Consider the following 14,476-nt stretch of genomic DNA (forward strand, 5'->3'; position numbering starts at 1 on the left):
TCTCCCCCAGCCCCTGGCAACCCCTAGTCTACTTTCTGTCTCTGTGAATTTGATTAGTCTAGACATCTCAGATCAGTGGAATCATGTAGTGTTTGTCCTTTTGTTACTGGCTTATTTCACTAAGGTAACATCCTCAAGGTTCACCCATGTTGTAACATGTGACGGGATTTTCTTTTTAATGGCTGAATAATATTCCATTGTATGGAAATGCTACATTTTCTTTATTCACTCATTCATCCATGGACACTTTGGCTGCTTCCACCTGCCAGCTATTTTGGATAATGCTGCTGTGAACATGAGTGTGTGGATATATGCTCAATTCTAAACCTCTGATTTTGCACCTTTGGTAATGAAGCAATCCCAAGAGACGATTGAAGAAGCTTAAGGGTAGGAGCCCTGATCAGGCAGCTCTCTACTCTGCCCATGAGTCTCTAAAGGATCCTCCAGGTATATGAGCCTGTCCCTAGGGGCCTGACCAACTTCTTGGTTAATAAGAAAAATTTTGCCAAGACTGCAGATGACTGCAGAAGCAACAGCTCAACTCAGCATGTCCCTGCCAGCTTTTTGATGCTAAAATCCTTCAGCCTTGGGACCCAGCATGGTCTCCATGGTGAGGACTCAGTGGCAGATGCTACTCACTGCCCTTTGGAGAGACACTGTGGTAATAGACACTTGCCTTAATGTAGGAAAGTCTCATCTCTGTCCTGCCTGACTTGGAGCAAGACCTAGAGTGGAGGGCACCAGGGACGGAAAGGGGATGAAAGGTCTTGACTTTCAATGCTGCTTGGGAAAATGCATTTTCTCTGCTTCAATTGAGGGGACAAAAATTAAAGTTCAGTGCTTGTTAAGGAAGAAGACTATGGTAAATATCCCAGGATTTCAGGTGAAACCATGACAGGCCACATCTTAGGAGTCAAAGTGAACTGGAAATAGACCATTTGAAGAAGCCTAGATTTTAATCTTTGAACTGAAAGAAAATAATGAACAATCTCAAATTCTATAGACAGTAAAAGTACTCCTCAAAAATGAAAGCAAAATAAAGACATTTTCAGAACATCAAAAAAGAAAAAAAACTCAAAAATTTAAAAGATGAAAATGGTTCAGAGTATGTTCTTTGTTCACAGTAAACAACTATAATAAAAATAGTTAAAATAATTTTAATAACTCTAGCTGTCTGTAAATTTAACAGTGTATTTAAAAACAATTCATGGATTAAAAAGTCACAAAATAAATAAAAAATTCTTTGAATTGAAAGATAATAACCATATGACATATCAACATTTCTGAGACATTGCCAAAGAAGGGCTTAGAGGGAAATTTATAGTCTTAAACCCGTATATTAGCAATATTTTGGGGACACCTAGAAGAGAGAGGATGGAGACTTGGCTGAATCCCTAGGATAGGGGGGTCCCAAAGAAGTAAAATTTTTAGAGAAAAGTCGGCTTTTGGAAAAAGTTAAATGATATATCAATAAGATCCAATTAAAAATAAATACTAAAGAGAGATTTTTTGGCGGTAAAGGAAAATGATCCCAGGTGGAAGCAAAGTAATGTTGAAAGAATGGTGCGCAGAAGAATGGTAAATATAATTGATAAATCCACATGAATACTAAATGTATAAAACCACAGTAATATTATTTTGCGGGCTATCAAATATGTAGAATTTAAGTACGTGACAACAATAACATACAAGGTAGAAGGGGGACAAACGGGTAATAGTGCCCTAAGGTTTCCCCACCATCTTTGCAGTGGTAAAGGTACTAATTTATGGTAGACTCAGTTAAGTCAATGATACTCATTATGATCACTAAAGTTACCACTAAAAGAAGAGGTAAAGAAAGGATAACTTGGCTGGGCACAGTGACTCATGCCTGTAATCCTAACACTGTGGGCCAAGGCTGGTGGATCACTTGAGGCCAGGAGATCAAGACCAGCCAAGTCAACATGGTGAAACCCTGTTGCTACTAAAAATATATAATTAGCCAAACAGAGTGGCTCACATCTGTAGTCCCAGCTACTTGGGAGGCTGAGGCACGAGAATTGCTTGAACCCAGGAGGCTGCAGTGAGCTGAGACTGCACCACTGCACTCCAGCCTGGGCGACAGAGGGAGACTCTGTCTCAAAAAAAAGAAAAGAAAAAAGGGGAGGATAACTAAAAGCCACTGAGGAGAAGAAATTGAATAAAACCAGAAACAGGGACAAATGAAATGCATAGAAAATAAATAGCAATATGGTAGCTTTGAACCCAAACATATGCTAATATTAGTCATTAGTAACTAATAATATGAGTAATTATAAATGGAATAAGCATTCCAAATAACATGCTTAGACTGATTTAAATTAATATGTGCCTGCTTATAAAGGCACATATTAATTAAGACATCACATTAGAATAACAATATGGATGAAGATATTCAAGTAAATAAGAATCAAAACAATGCTAGATGTTTTAAAGTCTCTGACATCAGACTTCAGAGCAAGAGGAATTACTCAGCATAAACTGATACATTTTATAATGATAAAATGGTCAGCCACCAAGAAAGTGTAACAATTCTACTTGTATAAGCACTTGATGACATAGTCTGAAAATAAATAAAGCGAAAATTGTCAGAAAGAAATAGACAAATTCACAATCATAATCATCATGATAAATTTTAACATACCCCTCAGTAACTGGCAGAAAAGGAGACCAAAACCTAAACCAAAACCAAACCAAATCAAACTCAATGAAACAAGACAAAGTAAAAAGAGTGAATATGGCCAGGACCGGTGGCTCACACCTGTAATCTCAGCATTTTGGGAGGCCGACTTGTGCGAATCACCTGAGGCCAGGAGTTTGAGACCAGCCTGGCCAACATGGCGAAACCCTGCCTCTACTAAAAATACAAAAGCATGGTGGTACACATCTGTAATCCCAGCTCCTCGGGAGGCTGAGGCCTAAGAATTGCTTGAACTCAGGGGACAGAGGTTGCAGTGAGCCGAGATCGTGCCACTGTACTCCAGCATGGGTGACAGAGTGAGACTCTGCCTCAAAAAATAAAAATAAAAAAAGAGTAAATATATAAAAAGTTTCAACAGAATGGACTTACTGATGTATATAAATATCTAACTTTATATGTATAAAATGCAGAATACATATTCTTTTCAGCTGCATATATTGATAGAACATTGGTTATTCTTGACAAAAAATAACTCAAATATTTCAAAGAAGGGAGATAATGAAATGGTATTTTCTAACTGTAGTGGACTTGAGTTAGAAGTTGATAAGAAAAAAGATAACTAGAAAATCAACTATGGTTGGAAATTAAACAATACAGCTATAATAGCCCACAGGTTAAAAAAAAAATGTGATAGTGGAAATTAGAACTGGTTTTGAAGTGAGGGAAAACTAATAATCAGCCTGGGAGGATGAAGCCAGTTGCACCTTCTGATGGAGGAAGGTCTGGCAGCAGGGAAAATGGACTCTTGTAGACATCCCCCTTGCACCCTGCCGAGCCCCACTGGCCACACGCTCTGGGCTCCCCTGGGCCCAGCTGGCCATGTGGGCTCCAGCCAATGTCACAGGGCAGGCTTAGCAACTGCTTCCACTCTTCAGGAACTGGCTCACCAGAGGTCTCAGAGATTCCTTTGTACCTGGTGAGCCTTACCTGCACTACGTGAGGGCAAACCAGGTGGGCTGGAGACCTCCACTGGGTCTTCTCAGGGCTGGGCTGCAGCTGGAGGAGGCTTCCCTGAAAAGGTGTAGGCAGCAGTCTTGTTGCACACATTCCTGCAAGTCCAAGGTTATGTGACCTCATGCTCTGCCTTGTTTGAAGATAACAGACAGACTCTGCGGGGGAGTGGAGAGAGGCACTGGACAAGGTGCTGCTCAAAGGGAGGAGCTCAACAGCTCAGGGCCCCTGGTGGACAGGGCTGTGTGGGACCCAGAGCTGTGAAGGGTGTCACCAGCAGCAGCTGCCACCACTCCTCCACCCGGTGTCCCTGGCCCCCAGTGCGAACGCTGAGGATAACCATGTGGTGGAAGGTGCCTCTGCTTGTGGCACTCATTGTGCTGAGCACCCATATCTGGACCATTCAAAAAGAATTCATAGACATCAGTATTTTATGACATCAAAAGAGCTTGCTGTGGCTTGGTCCAATGAGGACATTATGGAAGAGTACATGTACAGGTTGCTGGAGGTACAGCGAGCCCAGCAGAAGGTGGGTGGCATTCCCAGAACTCTCGTCTTCAGCTGAATAGCCTAGAGCCAGGGGTGATGGCAGCAAGGGCTCACATGGGGGGGTCCCACGTCTGCACCGCACTTCTGAAGACAGGGCTCAGGGGACCCTTCCTCCTGTGGAGGGCACACAGCCTTCCTCATCTTTACCCATTTCCTTGGCCATCTGCCCCTTCCTTGGGTTGCATCTCCATGCGTGGACCCTGGGAGGCTGCAGGAGCCCTGGGCACAGGGGGTTATGCTGCTGCCCAGCCACAGTGCCCAGGGGGGACTTCACGCCAGCCCAGGAGGGGAGAATGTAAGGAGGGGCAGGGCAAAAGTGAATGTTCTTGGTGTGTATGGGAGTATGAGTATGTGAGTGTGTTATTGATATATGTAAAAACATGAGGGTGCTATTGGTGTGTATCAAGGAGTGCGTGTGAGTGTGTTGGTGTGTTGGGGCATGAGTGTGAGTGTGTTAATGAGGGCTGGGCATGAGTGTATGTTGGTGTGTGTCAGGCATGACTATGAATGTGTAGGTGTGTGTCAGGGCATGAGCGTATGAGGGTGTTGGGCATGAGTATATGTTTTTGGCATGTGTTGGGCATGCATCTGTGTTGTGTGTGTAGGGGCATGAGTGTGAGTGTGTTGGTGTGTGTTGGGCATGCATGTGTGAGTGTGTTGTGTGCTGGGCATGAGGGTGAGTGTGTTGTGTGTGTTGGGTATGAATGTGAGTGTGTTGGCATGTGTTGGGCATGAGTGTGTGTGTTAAACATGAGTGTATGTTGTTGGTGTATGTTGGGCATGAGTGCATGTTTTTGGCAGGTGTTGGGCATGAGTGTGTGAGTGTGTTGTGTGTATAGGGCATGAGTGTGAGTGTGTTGTGTGTGTTGGTCATGAGTGTGAGTGTGTTGTCTGTATAGGGGCATGAGTGTGTGTTGTTAGTTTGTGCCAGGGCATAGCTGGGTATCATCTCATCCCCAACATGGATTGCTGAGCCCCTGACTGGGTCAGGTTTCTTGATCATTTCTAGGCTGTCCGGTGAGACCTGTGCCCTAGCCTGCCCAGACTTCCTGTCTGGATTGGTTTTTTCTCTACGTTTGGGTGTTTCTTGAGTTTCATGGACTTCCGCATAAAGGAATGGAAATAACTTTTAATCATTTCTTATAGAAGCCTAAGAAACATGCACAACAGCATGGTGCAGCTCTGCATTCACCTCAGTGAAAACTGGCAAGGTAGACAGTTACGAGCAGTCAGCACCCATATGAAGCAGAACAGTGCCATCCCCCAGAATCCCCTCTGTGATCCCATCTAGATTCTATCCCTGCAAGGAGTCCTGCTGATCTAGTTTCTAATCCCAGGCATTAGTCTCGCCCATTTCTCACTCTGTGTAAAATGAACCACCCAGTGTGAGCCCTCTGTGTGTAGCTGAGGCTCAGGTGTAAGGCGGAGGCAGCGTATTGTCAGGTGTGGCTGTGGCATGCGCAGGCTTACTGCTGCATAGGATTCGATTGTGTGAGTGTGTCATACCCTATATGTTTATCACTGTCAATTTGACTGTCAAGCATTAGCTATTGGGAATATTCCAGTGTGTATCTGAAGTGCACTTAGTGGACTCTCTTCTATTGACCTGCAGAGAGATTGTACATGGCCCTGTCTAGCCCTATTTATACGACACGCACATGACAACCTTTTATCCACTTTCCTACTTGTTTCTCTGCCTTTTTAAAAAATTCATGAAAAGAAAATACTTAGCAACTGTTTGTATAATTTCTTCTTGACAAACGTGGATAATGATATTTTTAACAGACTTGGAGATGGGCCTCACAATTTGTAAAAACTATGATGAAGACATTGACATTGACCATTGCAAGAAGGCTCAGGAGAGAAAAAGGTCTGAGAATAAAATCAACCCCAAAGCATCATGAATCTCTCAGGAATGGATAATAATATCAAGGTGGACCTTTGCGAGGAGGCTTAGAAAGGCCATCAGAGGTGATCCTGGGGCAGAATGAGGGTCCCTGGCCCTCTCCCACCTGGTGTCAGGGCTCCCTCAGTGAAGGCAGAAGGCTGGCATGTAAGCAGACAGAGCCTGGCCTCAGTGCCAGGGAGAACCCTCTGCCTACAGCACGGCTGGCTGGACATAGCAGGCACCTGCAGATTCTACATGGCCTCTGTCCCCGGATGAAGCTCTCGCTTTGCTTCCCAGCCCTGTACCTTCCTGAGACCCTCGAGATCCAGGCAGATGATGTTCTCCCTGTGGTCCTCACTCTTCTTTTGTTCTTGGGGATTGGAGGACTGTCTAGTTTCTCTGGTCTCTCAACCTGTCCCTCTAGTTCCTGTGTTGTAAGGATGTGTCCTAGTCAGTCTGAGTTCTGTCACCATCCTCCCATGTGAGTTCTGTCACCATCCTCCCATGACCCATGTGAGCTCAGAACTTGAGGATGCCCTGAATCAGTTACAGGAGCAGCAGGGCTAGTCTCGCCCTTCCATCTGTAGCCTTGCTGTCAACTGCAGTGCTCAGTTGGTGGGCACCCAGAAGGATCATCCCTTGGGAAGTCTATTCTCTCCCCCAGAACACACAAGGTGAGAGCTGTTCATCCAGCATCATGTGTGCTAGGGAGATTGTGAGTGGACAGGATGCTTCAGGGGTCAGGTGATGGCCCAACCAGGCATGCTTTCAGGAATCCCCAGGCTCAGGTGGGAGCATTCAGCCACCTGCGCCCCTTGTCCTGGTGGAGGCTTGGGCATTTCAAGCCCCGTTCCTGGGTGACTGTTTTTGTTTTTCATTTTTTGTAGTTTTTAAATACATCTTGACCCCCTACTACATGCTAAATGCTCTCGATGCATTACATTTTTCTGATTTGTATGTTATACTTATTTTGTTTTCAGGTGCACTGCACATTTGTCATGGATGCCTGACCTTGGTTTTCCCAGTTCAACCTCCTAAACATCACCTGTAATGTGGAAACAGGTAGTGGCAGAGCCCCTGATTTTTCGCAGCAGAAGTCATCTCTTCCTCTACAGTATGAAAGTTTGTAGTTCTAGGCCTATGCTGCACTAGCAGAATTAAAGGCATCTTAACTACTTCTGGGTCTGTGAACAGTTTTGCACTCTTTCCTATTATTTATTTGCCACGAATGTTGCTGGCAGTGATAAGCAAGGGAGAATTCATTATCATTGTTACCTTGGCTGCAGGTGCAGAGTGTTGAATAAACAAAACTCCCCAGTTGACTTGAGGCAGTTCATGTAGGATCCCTCTGCCAGTTGGTTGGTGTATCCATCCATCCATCCATCCATCCATCCATCCATCCATCCATCCATCTGTTCCTTCATTTATTCATGCACTCATTCATTCATTCTTTCTTCCATTTCTCTATGCCATCATCCATCTACTCAAAAGGAATGCAGACAATTTTGTTAACCACACATGACCCTTCTGTTTCCATCTCAGGAACAGGCTTACAGAGGGTGGCTCTTCTGCAGAGGGGCCAAGCCCAGGCCCAGGGGTCAGAGATGGTCACTGAAGCTGACATGAGGCTCTGCCCTCTGTGGACACTGAGGGATGTCTTCTTTAGGGTTCAGATGGTGGCTCAGAGGATGACAGCTCCAGTCCCCATGTCCCCCAGGCCCCATCTGGTGCATAGGTTCCCCAGCTGGGACTCAGCCTGGCCTTCATGTCTGTTGGCACCACTCACTGTCTCTGGGAGAGGCACCGTGGTGACAGACACCCATCCTGATGAGCAAGCTTCTCTGCTGGGGTCTTGGTAGGGGAGCAGCCTTGGACGGGCAGAGAGATGAGGGTCTGGGGGGAGGGGGTACATGGATGGGCCAGAAAGGCAATGCAAAGCCCTCTGGGGAGTCTTTCAAACCTGAAGTGCTCCTCTATCCTAGGTTTTGGGGACTTTGATTTGAATATTTCTTGGTAGGAAGTTTGCGTTTTTCCTGTCTGACTCATTCTCATGAATTTGCCATAAGGGTTGATGGGACAGAATTTTCAGAAACAGCTCTGGGAAGCTCCATCTGTCATGGTAAAAAGATGAGGCAGCTTTGGTCCTTTGATCCACCTGTGTGCAGGATTTGTAACATTCCCCTCACAATTTGACAGGACATATTTATATCACCAAGAGTGTGTCTGTGTGGTCAACGAAACCAATCTATTGCTGACCCTTGGTTTTGAGAGCACTCAGGCTGCAAGGGGTGGAGCCCTTGTTGATGGACCTCATGCCCACTGTTCTAGACAAGCACAGTGGGTTCTGGTCAGCATTGCTCACTGATGGAAGCACCTTTACCTTCAATTCCCAGTTCACAAGGAAGGCCTGGTGTCCCGCTCTTTTTCAATTTGAAGTTATGATTTGAGGTCAGATGCACTTAAGTGCACCAGGCGGCATTCAGTGTTCATGCCACACTCTTTAACATTTGGGCTTAGATGCTGGGTTATTTGGAAGTTTCCTCTGATGATTCTCATGAGCCTCTAGTTGGGCACCATGGTGAAAATAGGCATGACCAATTCTGACTGTGGCCTCTCTCTCTTCCGATTTTATGGAATTAGAAACATGGCCTTTTGGGAACTTAAGGGCACAGTTTTGCTCAATTATTGAATTTGCAACAGTTCTATCTGTGGTGCCCACTCTTACACAGCCTAAAAGTATATAAAAAGACACATTGCAGGGCTAGAAGAAAAACCAGCAGCCCCATCATCCTCATGGGAACGTTTCAGGCACCTCTCTTAAGAACTGCAGAACCCACCAAGTAAAACTCAGAAGAGGCTCAAGAAATTTAAGAGCTCACTAAACATATTTGATCTTTGTTATACAGAATATCACCCAACAACTGGAGAACATTCATTTTTTTCACCTGATAGAATATTTATCACAATTGAACATATTCTTAATAAATTTCAATCACATAGAATATGTTCTCTGTGAAATTTAGGTAGAAATTAAGGACAGAAATATTTGAAAATTCAGCTACACGCCTGTAAAGAACACATGGACTAAAGAAGTAATCCCAGTGCAGATTAGGCTGCACTTTTAAAACACTGGAATTGAAACCTGAGTAGCAAACTTATGGGATGCTGCTGATGCCATGCTCTGAGGGTTGCCTCCAGATCTGGAAATGCACATGCTAGAACATATCGGATGCTGCCGATACCATGCTTTGAGGGTCACCTCCAGATCTGAAAATGCACATGCTACAGAATGAACAAGATGCAACTGATGACCTCCCTTTCAATGTCAAGAATCAAAGAAGTGTAAACTGAACTGGTGAAAAAGAAAGAAGAAAATCATAGCAAAAAGGCATAGGTGAGTGAAAGAGAAAGCAAAGACTGACAAAAAGGATCAAGAAATCCAACAGTTAATTTTTTGAAGGTCTAATAAAATATCTAACCCTGGGTAAGGGAGAGCTGGAATTGGAGAAAGCGATCACAACCCACACCAGCAGTGAGGAGGGGCCTCAGGACAGATCCTGCCAACCTCAGAAGACAACAGTGAGACGTTTTAATCAGCCTGCTGGCAGGAATGGCAAAGATGAGCAAGAACTGGGAGCTGCAGCTTCTCCGGCAGGAGGACACATGGGGGTTCAGGCACACTTTGAGCATGATCAACCTGACAGGGCCACTGTGCTCCTCAGGCCCCCACGGTTGGCCACTTTCAGGTCAGTCCTGTGTGGAAGTGCACCTGAGTCTCTGTGTCTCCTCCCATTGAGAAGCTGCAAGAAGGTGGTCATAATTGTGTTCATCATTCTGGCCACAGTCCCGTCTCTTCCTGTGTCCACCCCCAGTCCTGCCCTTACTACCAGTCCCCAAGGCAGTGGCCCAAGTTCTGAGACATTTTTTGAGATCATCGATCTACATACCACATAGCCAAGGTAGGGTCAGTTGCTCCAGCATGGGCCCCCTTGTGCATGTTGGTGCATTAATATGTGGTGCAGGCACCGCCATACCCTCCCAACCTGCTCATCCCCTGGCCCTGTTTACCTCCCAGAGGCTTCCCCAGGAGTCAAATAGAGCTCGGATCAGTTCCCCTCAGGATAGTCTGACACGGTGGCTTGGTGCGGGCCCAGGGAACTACAAAGAGGCAGCGCTGGGTGAGAACACACATTGGCCAGTGCTCCCACGGCTTCTCCCAGCCCCTGGTCCCTTCTCATGTTTGTGGTTGCCTTCCACACCCATCCTAGCAGGGCTCTAGCCTTGTATTTGGCTTCTTTCTGGCCCCTGTGCTGAGAGCAGGTATTGCAAGGCCACAGAGCAGGAGGGGGATGTGGCAAGTTGGCTAGCAGGTGCCAGAGAGGGTGGAGAGGATGATCCCGGCCCCCAAAGCTGGCCCCTCCCCCCTGTACCCTCCCGAGGCTCCCTGAGGTCATGGACTGCAGCCAGGGTCACAGGCAGACATGGCTCTTCCATTAACTGCTCAGGACTCAGTGCCCATTATTATTCCTAAGCGTTCCCATCACTCTGCCAGTCCTGGGATGCAGCCCCGTGAAGGCAAGGCAGGTGGGCTTGAGAGCTCCTCCCCAGTCTTATCAGGGCTGGACCAGGGCCAGAAGAGGCAGCCCTGAAAATGTGCAGGCTTGTGTGTAGCATACATGCCTGTGGGTCCAAGGCTATGTGATCTTCTGCTGGCCTTCAGTTTGGAGATAGTGGGAAGAACGCTGTGGGGGAGTGGAAAGAGGCACTGGACAGAAGTACTAGTCAAAGGGAGGCTCAGCAGCTCAGCGCCTCTGTTAGGCAGTGCTACGTGGGGTCAGAGCTGGGAAAGGTGTCACCAGCGGTGGTGGCCACCTCCTCCTCCACTGAGTTGGCCTCCAGTGCCAACTCTGGAGACAGCTATGCAGTGGAAGGTGCCCCTGCTTGTGGGGCTCATCGTGCTGAGAACCCATGTCTGCAGCTGCAAATTTGTAGACATTGATAAGAACTCGAAGGATTTCGCCAGTGCTGTGGAGTATGCTGTGTTTCAGTTCAATGAGGACCAGGAAGACGAGTTTGCCTACAAGTTTCTGCAGGTACGCCGGAGCCAGCACAAGGTGAGCAGCTGCTGTCTCTCCCCATGAACCGTGAATTCCCCGGCGGCAGGCCAGGGCTGGGTGGATCCTTGGTCTGCAGGAAAGAGCAATGGCATTCCAAATTCAGAAAATATGCATATAATTTAAATACAAGGTATCATTAGGAGAGCTCCAGCTTTCTATTTTACTTCCTTAATGAGGGTAGCCCCTGCAAACAGGGCATGGGTGCAAGCATGTGTTGGCTTCTGTTGGGCATGAGTGTGTGTGTTGGTGTGTGTCAGGGCATAGATGTGAGTGTGTAGTTGGTGTGTTGGGGCATGAGAGTGTGTTTGTGTTGGTATATTGGGACATGAGTGTGTGTGTGACTGTGCAGTTGGTGTTTGTTGGGCATGAGCATGTGAGCGTGTTAGTGTCAGAGCGTGGGTATCTGTGTTGGTGTGTGTTGAGGCATGAGTGTGTGTGTGTTGGGTTTTGGGGCATGAGTGTGTGTGTTGGTGTGCGTTGGGGCATGAGTGCGTGTGTGTTGGGGCAGGAGTGTGTGTGAATGTGTTGGTGTGTGTTGGGGCATGAGTGTGTGTGTGTTGGGGCAGGAGTGTGTGTGAGTGTGTTGGTGTGTGTTGGGGCATGAGTGTGTGTGTGTTGGGGCAGGAGTGCATGTGTGTTGAGTGTTGGGACATGAGTGTGTGTGTTGTTGGTGTGTGTTGGGGCATGAGTGTGTGTTGGGGCATGACTGGGAGTGAGTTGGTGTATGTTAGGGCATGAGTGTGTGTGTGTTGATGTGTTGGAGCATGAGTGTGTGAGTGTGCAGGTCATGTGTGTTGGGGCATGAGTGTGTGTGAGTGTGTTGATGTGTTGGAGCATGAGTGTGTGAGTGTGTAGGTCATGTGTGTTGGGGCATGAATGTGTGTGAGTGTGTTGATGTGTTGGAGCATGAGTGTGTGAGTGTGTAGGGGCATGAGTGGATATCATTGTCACCTGCATGGATTGCTATCCCCAAGGGATGTCTACTTTTTAGACAACTTTCAGGAGAGATGTGAGCTCCAGCCTGGGAAGATTTCCTGGTTGGATTTGATTTCTCTCTCTCTGGGTGCTTCCCGAGTTTTATGAACCTCTATTTACAGAAATGACTATAACTTTTAATAACTTTTTATAGCACCCTAATAAACATACTGAAAAACAACCTTAATATTTATTTCAATTAATATTCTCAAGTACTTTTGTGCGGTCTTCACTCACATAAAGGACACAACACTGCAGCCCCCAGGACTCCCCACCCCAGGTTACCATCTGGATCTATCTCCCAAGGGATAGTGCCATTCTGTTTACACTGCCTGTACTGCTGTGTAGGATTCAATCATGTGATGGTCCACACCCTGTGTATTCATTGTCCTGTCAATATGACTGCTAGGTATTAGACATCAAGAAGAGTTCTACAGGAAAGACTCTAGTGCATGCTTTAGGTATAGTGAATGAATATCTGTTTTTGTAAAAAAAAAAAAAAAAAGGAGAATTAAGAGAAAAATTTGAAACAAGAAACTTGAAATAAAAAATAAGAGAAGAAAGATTGCACAGGATATGTATATCTTTATTTGCATGAATATTAGCATTCACCTCTTCTGGCAACTTTTCTATTTGATTCTCTTTGTTTTTCTCATTCCAATTTCTTCTTGACAGAGATGGACGTTGATATATTTAATGGACTTGGAGATGGGGCGTACAGTTTGTAAGAAACATGATGAAGACATTGACAATTGCCCATTGCAAGAAGGCACAGAAGAGAAAATGGTTTGAGAATAAAATGAACCCAAATCATGAATCTCTCAGGAATAAAAAATAATGTCAAGGCAGGCCTTTGCGGGGAGGCTTAGGAAAGGCATCTGGGGTGATCCTAGGGCAGAATGAGGGTCCTTGGCCCTCTCCCACCTGGTGTCAGGGCTCCCTTAGTGAAGGCAGAAGGCAGGCATTTATTTGACAGACAGAGCTTGGCCCTCAATGTCAGGGAGAGCCCTCAGCCCACAGCCCAGCTGGCTGGACACAGGTACCTGCAGATTCCGCAAGGCCTACGTCTCTGGATGGAGCCCTCACTTTGGGTCCCAGCCCTGTACCTTCCTGAGACCCTCAAGATCCAGGCGGACAGTGTTCTCCCTGTGGCCCTCACTCTTCTTTTGTTCATGTTCTTGGGGACTGGAGGACTGTCTAGTTTCTCTCGTCACCCAACCTGTCCCTTTAGTTCCTGCTTGGTAAGGATGTGTCCTGGTCAGTCTGAGTTCTGACACCATCCTTCCATGACCCACACATGATCGATGGGATCCTGGAGCTTGAGGATGCCCTGAATCAGAGTTACAGGATCAGTGGGGCTGATCTCACCCTCCAACCCCCAGCCTCATGGGCAGCCTCCCTTTGGGGTAGGTTCGCAGCTGCTGTTCAGTTGGTGGGTGACTGGCAGGGCCATCCCTTTAGTAAGCCCATGGTTTCCCCCAGAACACACAGGGTGGGGGCAGCTTATCCACCCTCATACGCTCTTCGGAGGCTGTGAGTGGACAGGATGTTTCAGGGGTCAGATGATGACTCAACCAGGCATGCCTTCGGAAATCCTCAGGCTCAGGTGGGAGGATTAAACCACCTGTGCCCGTTGTCCTGGTGGAGCCTTAGGCATTTCAAGCCCTGTTCCTGGGTGACTGTTTTTGCTTTTTATTGATTTATTTTTGTATTGCTTAATACATCTTAACACCCTATTGCATGCTAGATGCTCTCAATGCTTACATTTTCTAATTTGAGTCTTACAATTTTTTTTTTCAGGTGCGCTGCACTTTTATAGTAGATGTTCGATCTTGGTTTTCCCAGTTCACCCTCCTGAACAGCACCTGTGTGGAGAGAAGGTGGTGACAGAGCCCATGGTTTTTTGCAGCAGAAGTCCCCTCTTCCTCCAGAGTGTGACAGTCTGTAGTCCTAGATCTGTGCAGCCTGGCAGAATTAAAGGCATTTCAAAGCACTTTCTGAGTCCCTGAGCAGTTTTCTCTCTCCTATATTGTTTATAAGCCATTGATAAGCAATGGCGAATTTATTATCATCATTATTACTTTGGTTGCAGGTGTAGAGTGTTAAATAAATCAAACTCCCTGGTTGATTTGAGGCAGTTACTGTAAGGTTCCCACCAGTTGGTTTGTGTGCTCATTCGTCCACCCATTAATTCTTCTATTCCCTCCCTCCCTCCCTCCCTCCCTCCCTCCCTCCCTCCCTCCCTCCCTCTCTTCCTTCCTTCCTTCCTTTCTTCCT

General features: G+C 46.4%; 1 protein-coding gene across 1 annotated transcript; it reads left to right on the forward strand.

The window, feature by feature from the left end:
- The first annotated feature begins 10,867 nt into the window (after nt 1–10,867).
- On the forward strand, nt 10,868–14,192 carry LOC105486760 (cystatin-12-like). Its single transcript, XM_011749813.2, has 3 exons — nt 10,868–11,221; nt 12,875–12,985; nt 14,000–14,192. Exons 1-3 carry the CDS (start codon nt 11,027–11,029, stop codon nt 14,084–14,086), a joined length of 393 nt encoding a protein of 130 aa, XP_011748115.2. The 5' UTR covers nt 10,868–11,026; the 3' UTR covers nt 14,087–14,192.
- Nucleotides 14,193–14,476: the final 284 nt, after the last annotated feature.

This window comes from Macaca nemestrina, chromosome 15 (assembly GCF_043159975.1).
Source record: "Macaca nemestrina isolate mMacNem1 chromosome 15, mMacNem.hap1, whole genome shotgun sequence".
Classification (NCBI taxonomy): domain Eukaryota; kingdom Metazoa; phylum Chordata; class Mammalia; order Primates; family Cercopithecidae; genus Macaca; species Macaca nemestrina.

Bases quoted from the DNA above. Each gene is read 5' to 3' on its own strand.
- LOC105486760 (XM_011749813.2), top strand. From the start codon at position 11,027: ATGCAGTGGAAGGTGCCCCTGCTTGTGGGGCTCATCGTGCTGAGAACC. The intron at 11,222-12,874 runs GTGAGCAGCTGC...TCTTCTTGACAG, and splicing joins TACGCCGGAGCCAGCACAAG to AGATGGACGTTGATATATTT. The intron at 12,986-13,999 runs GTTTGAGAATAA...TTTTTTTTTCAG, and splicing joins AAGGCACAGAAGAGAAAATG to GTGCGCTGCACTTTTATAGT.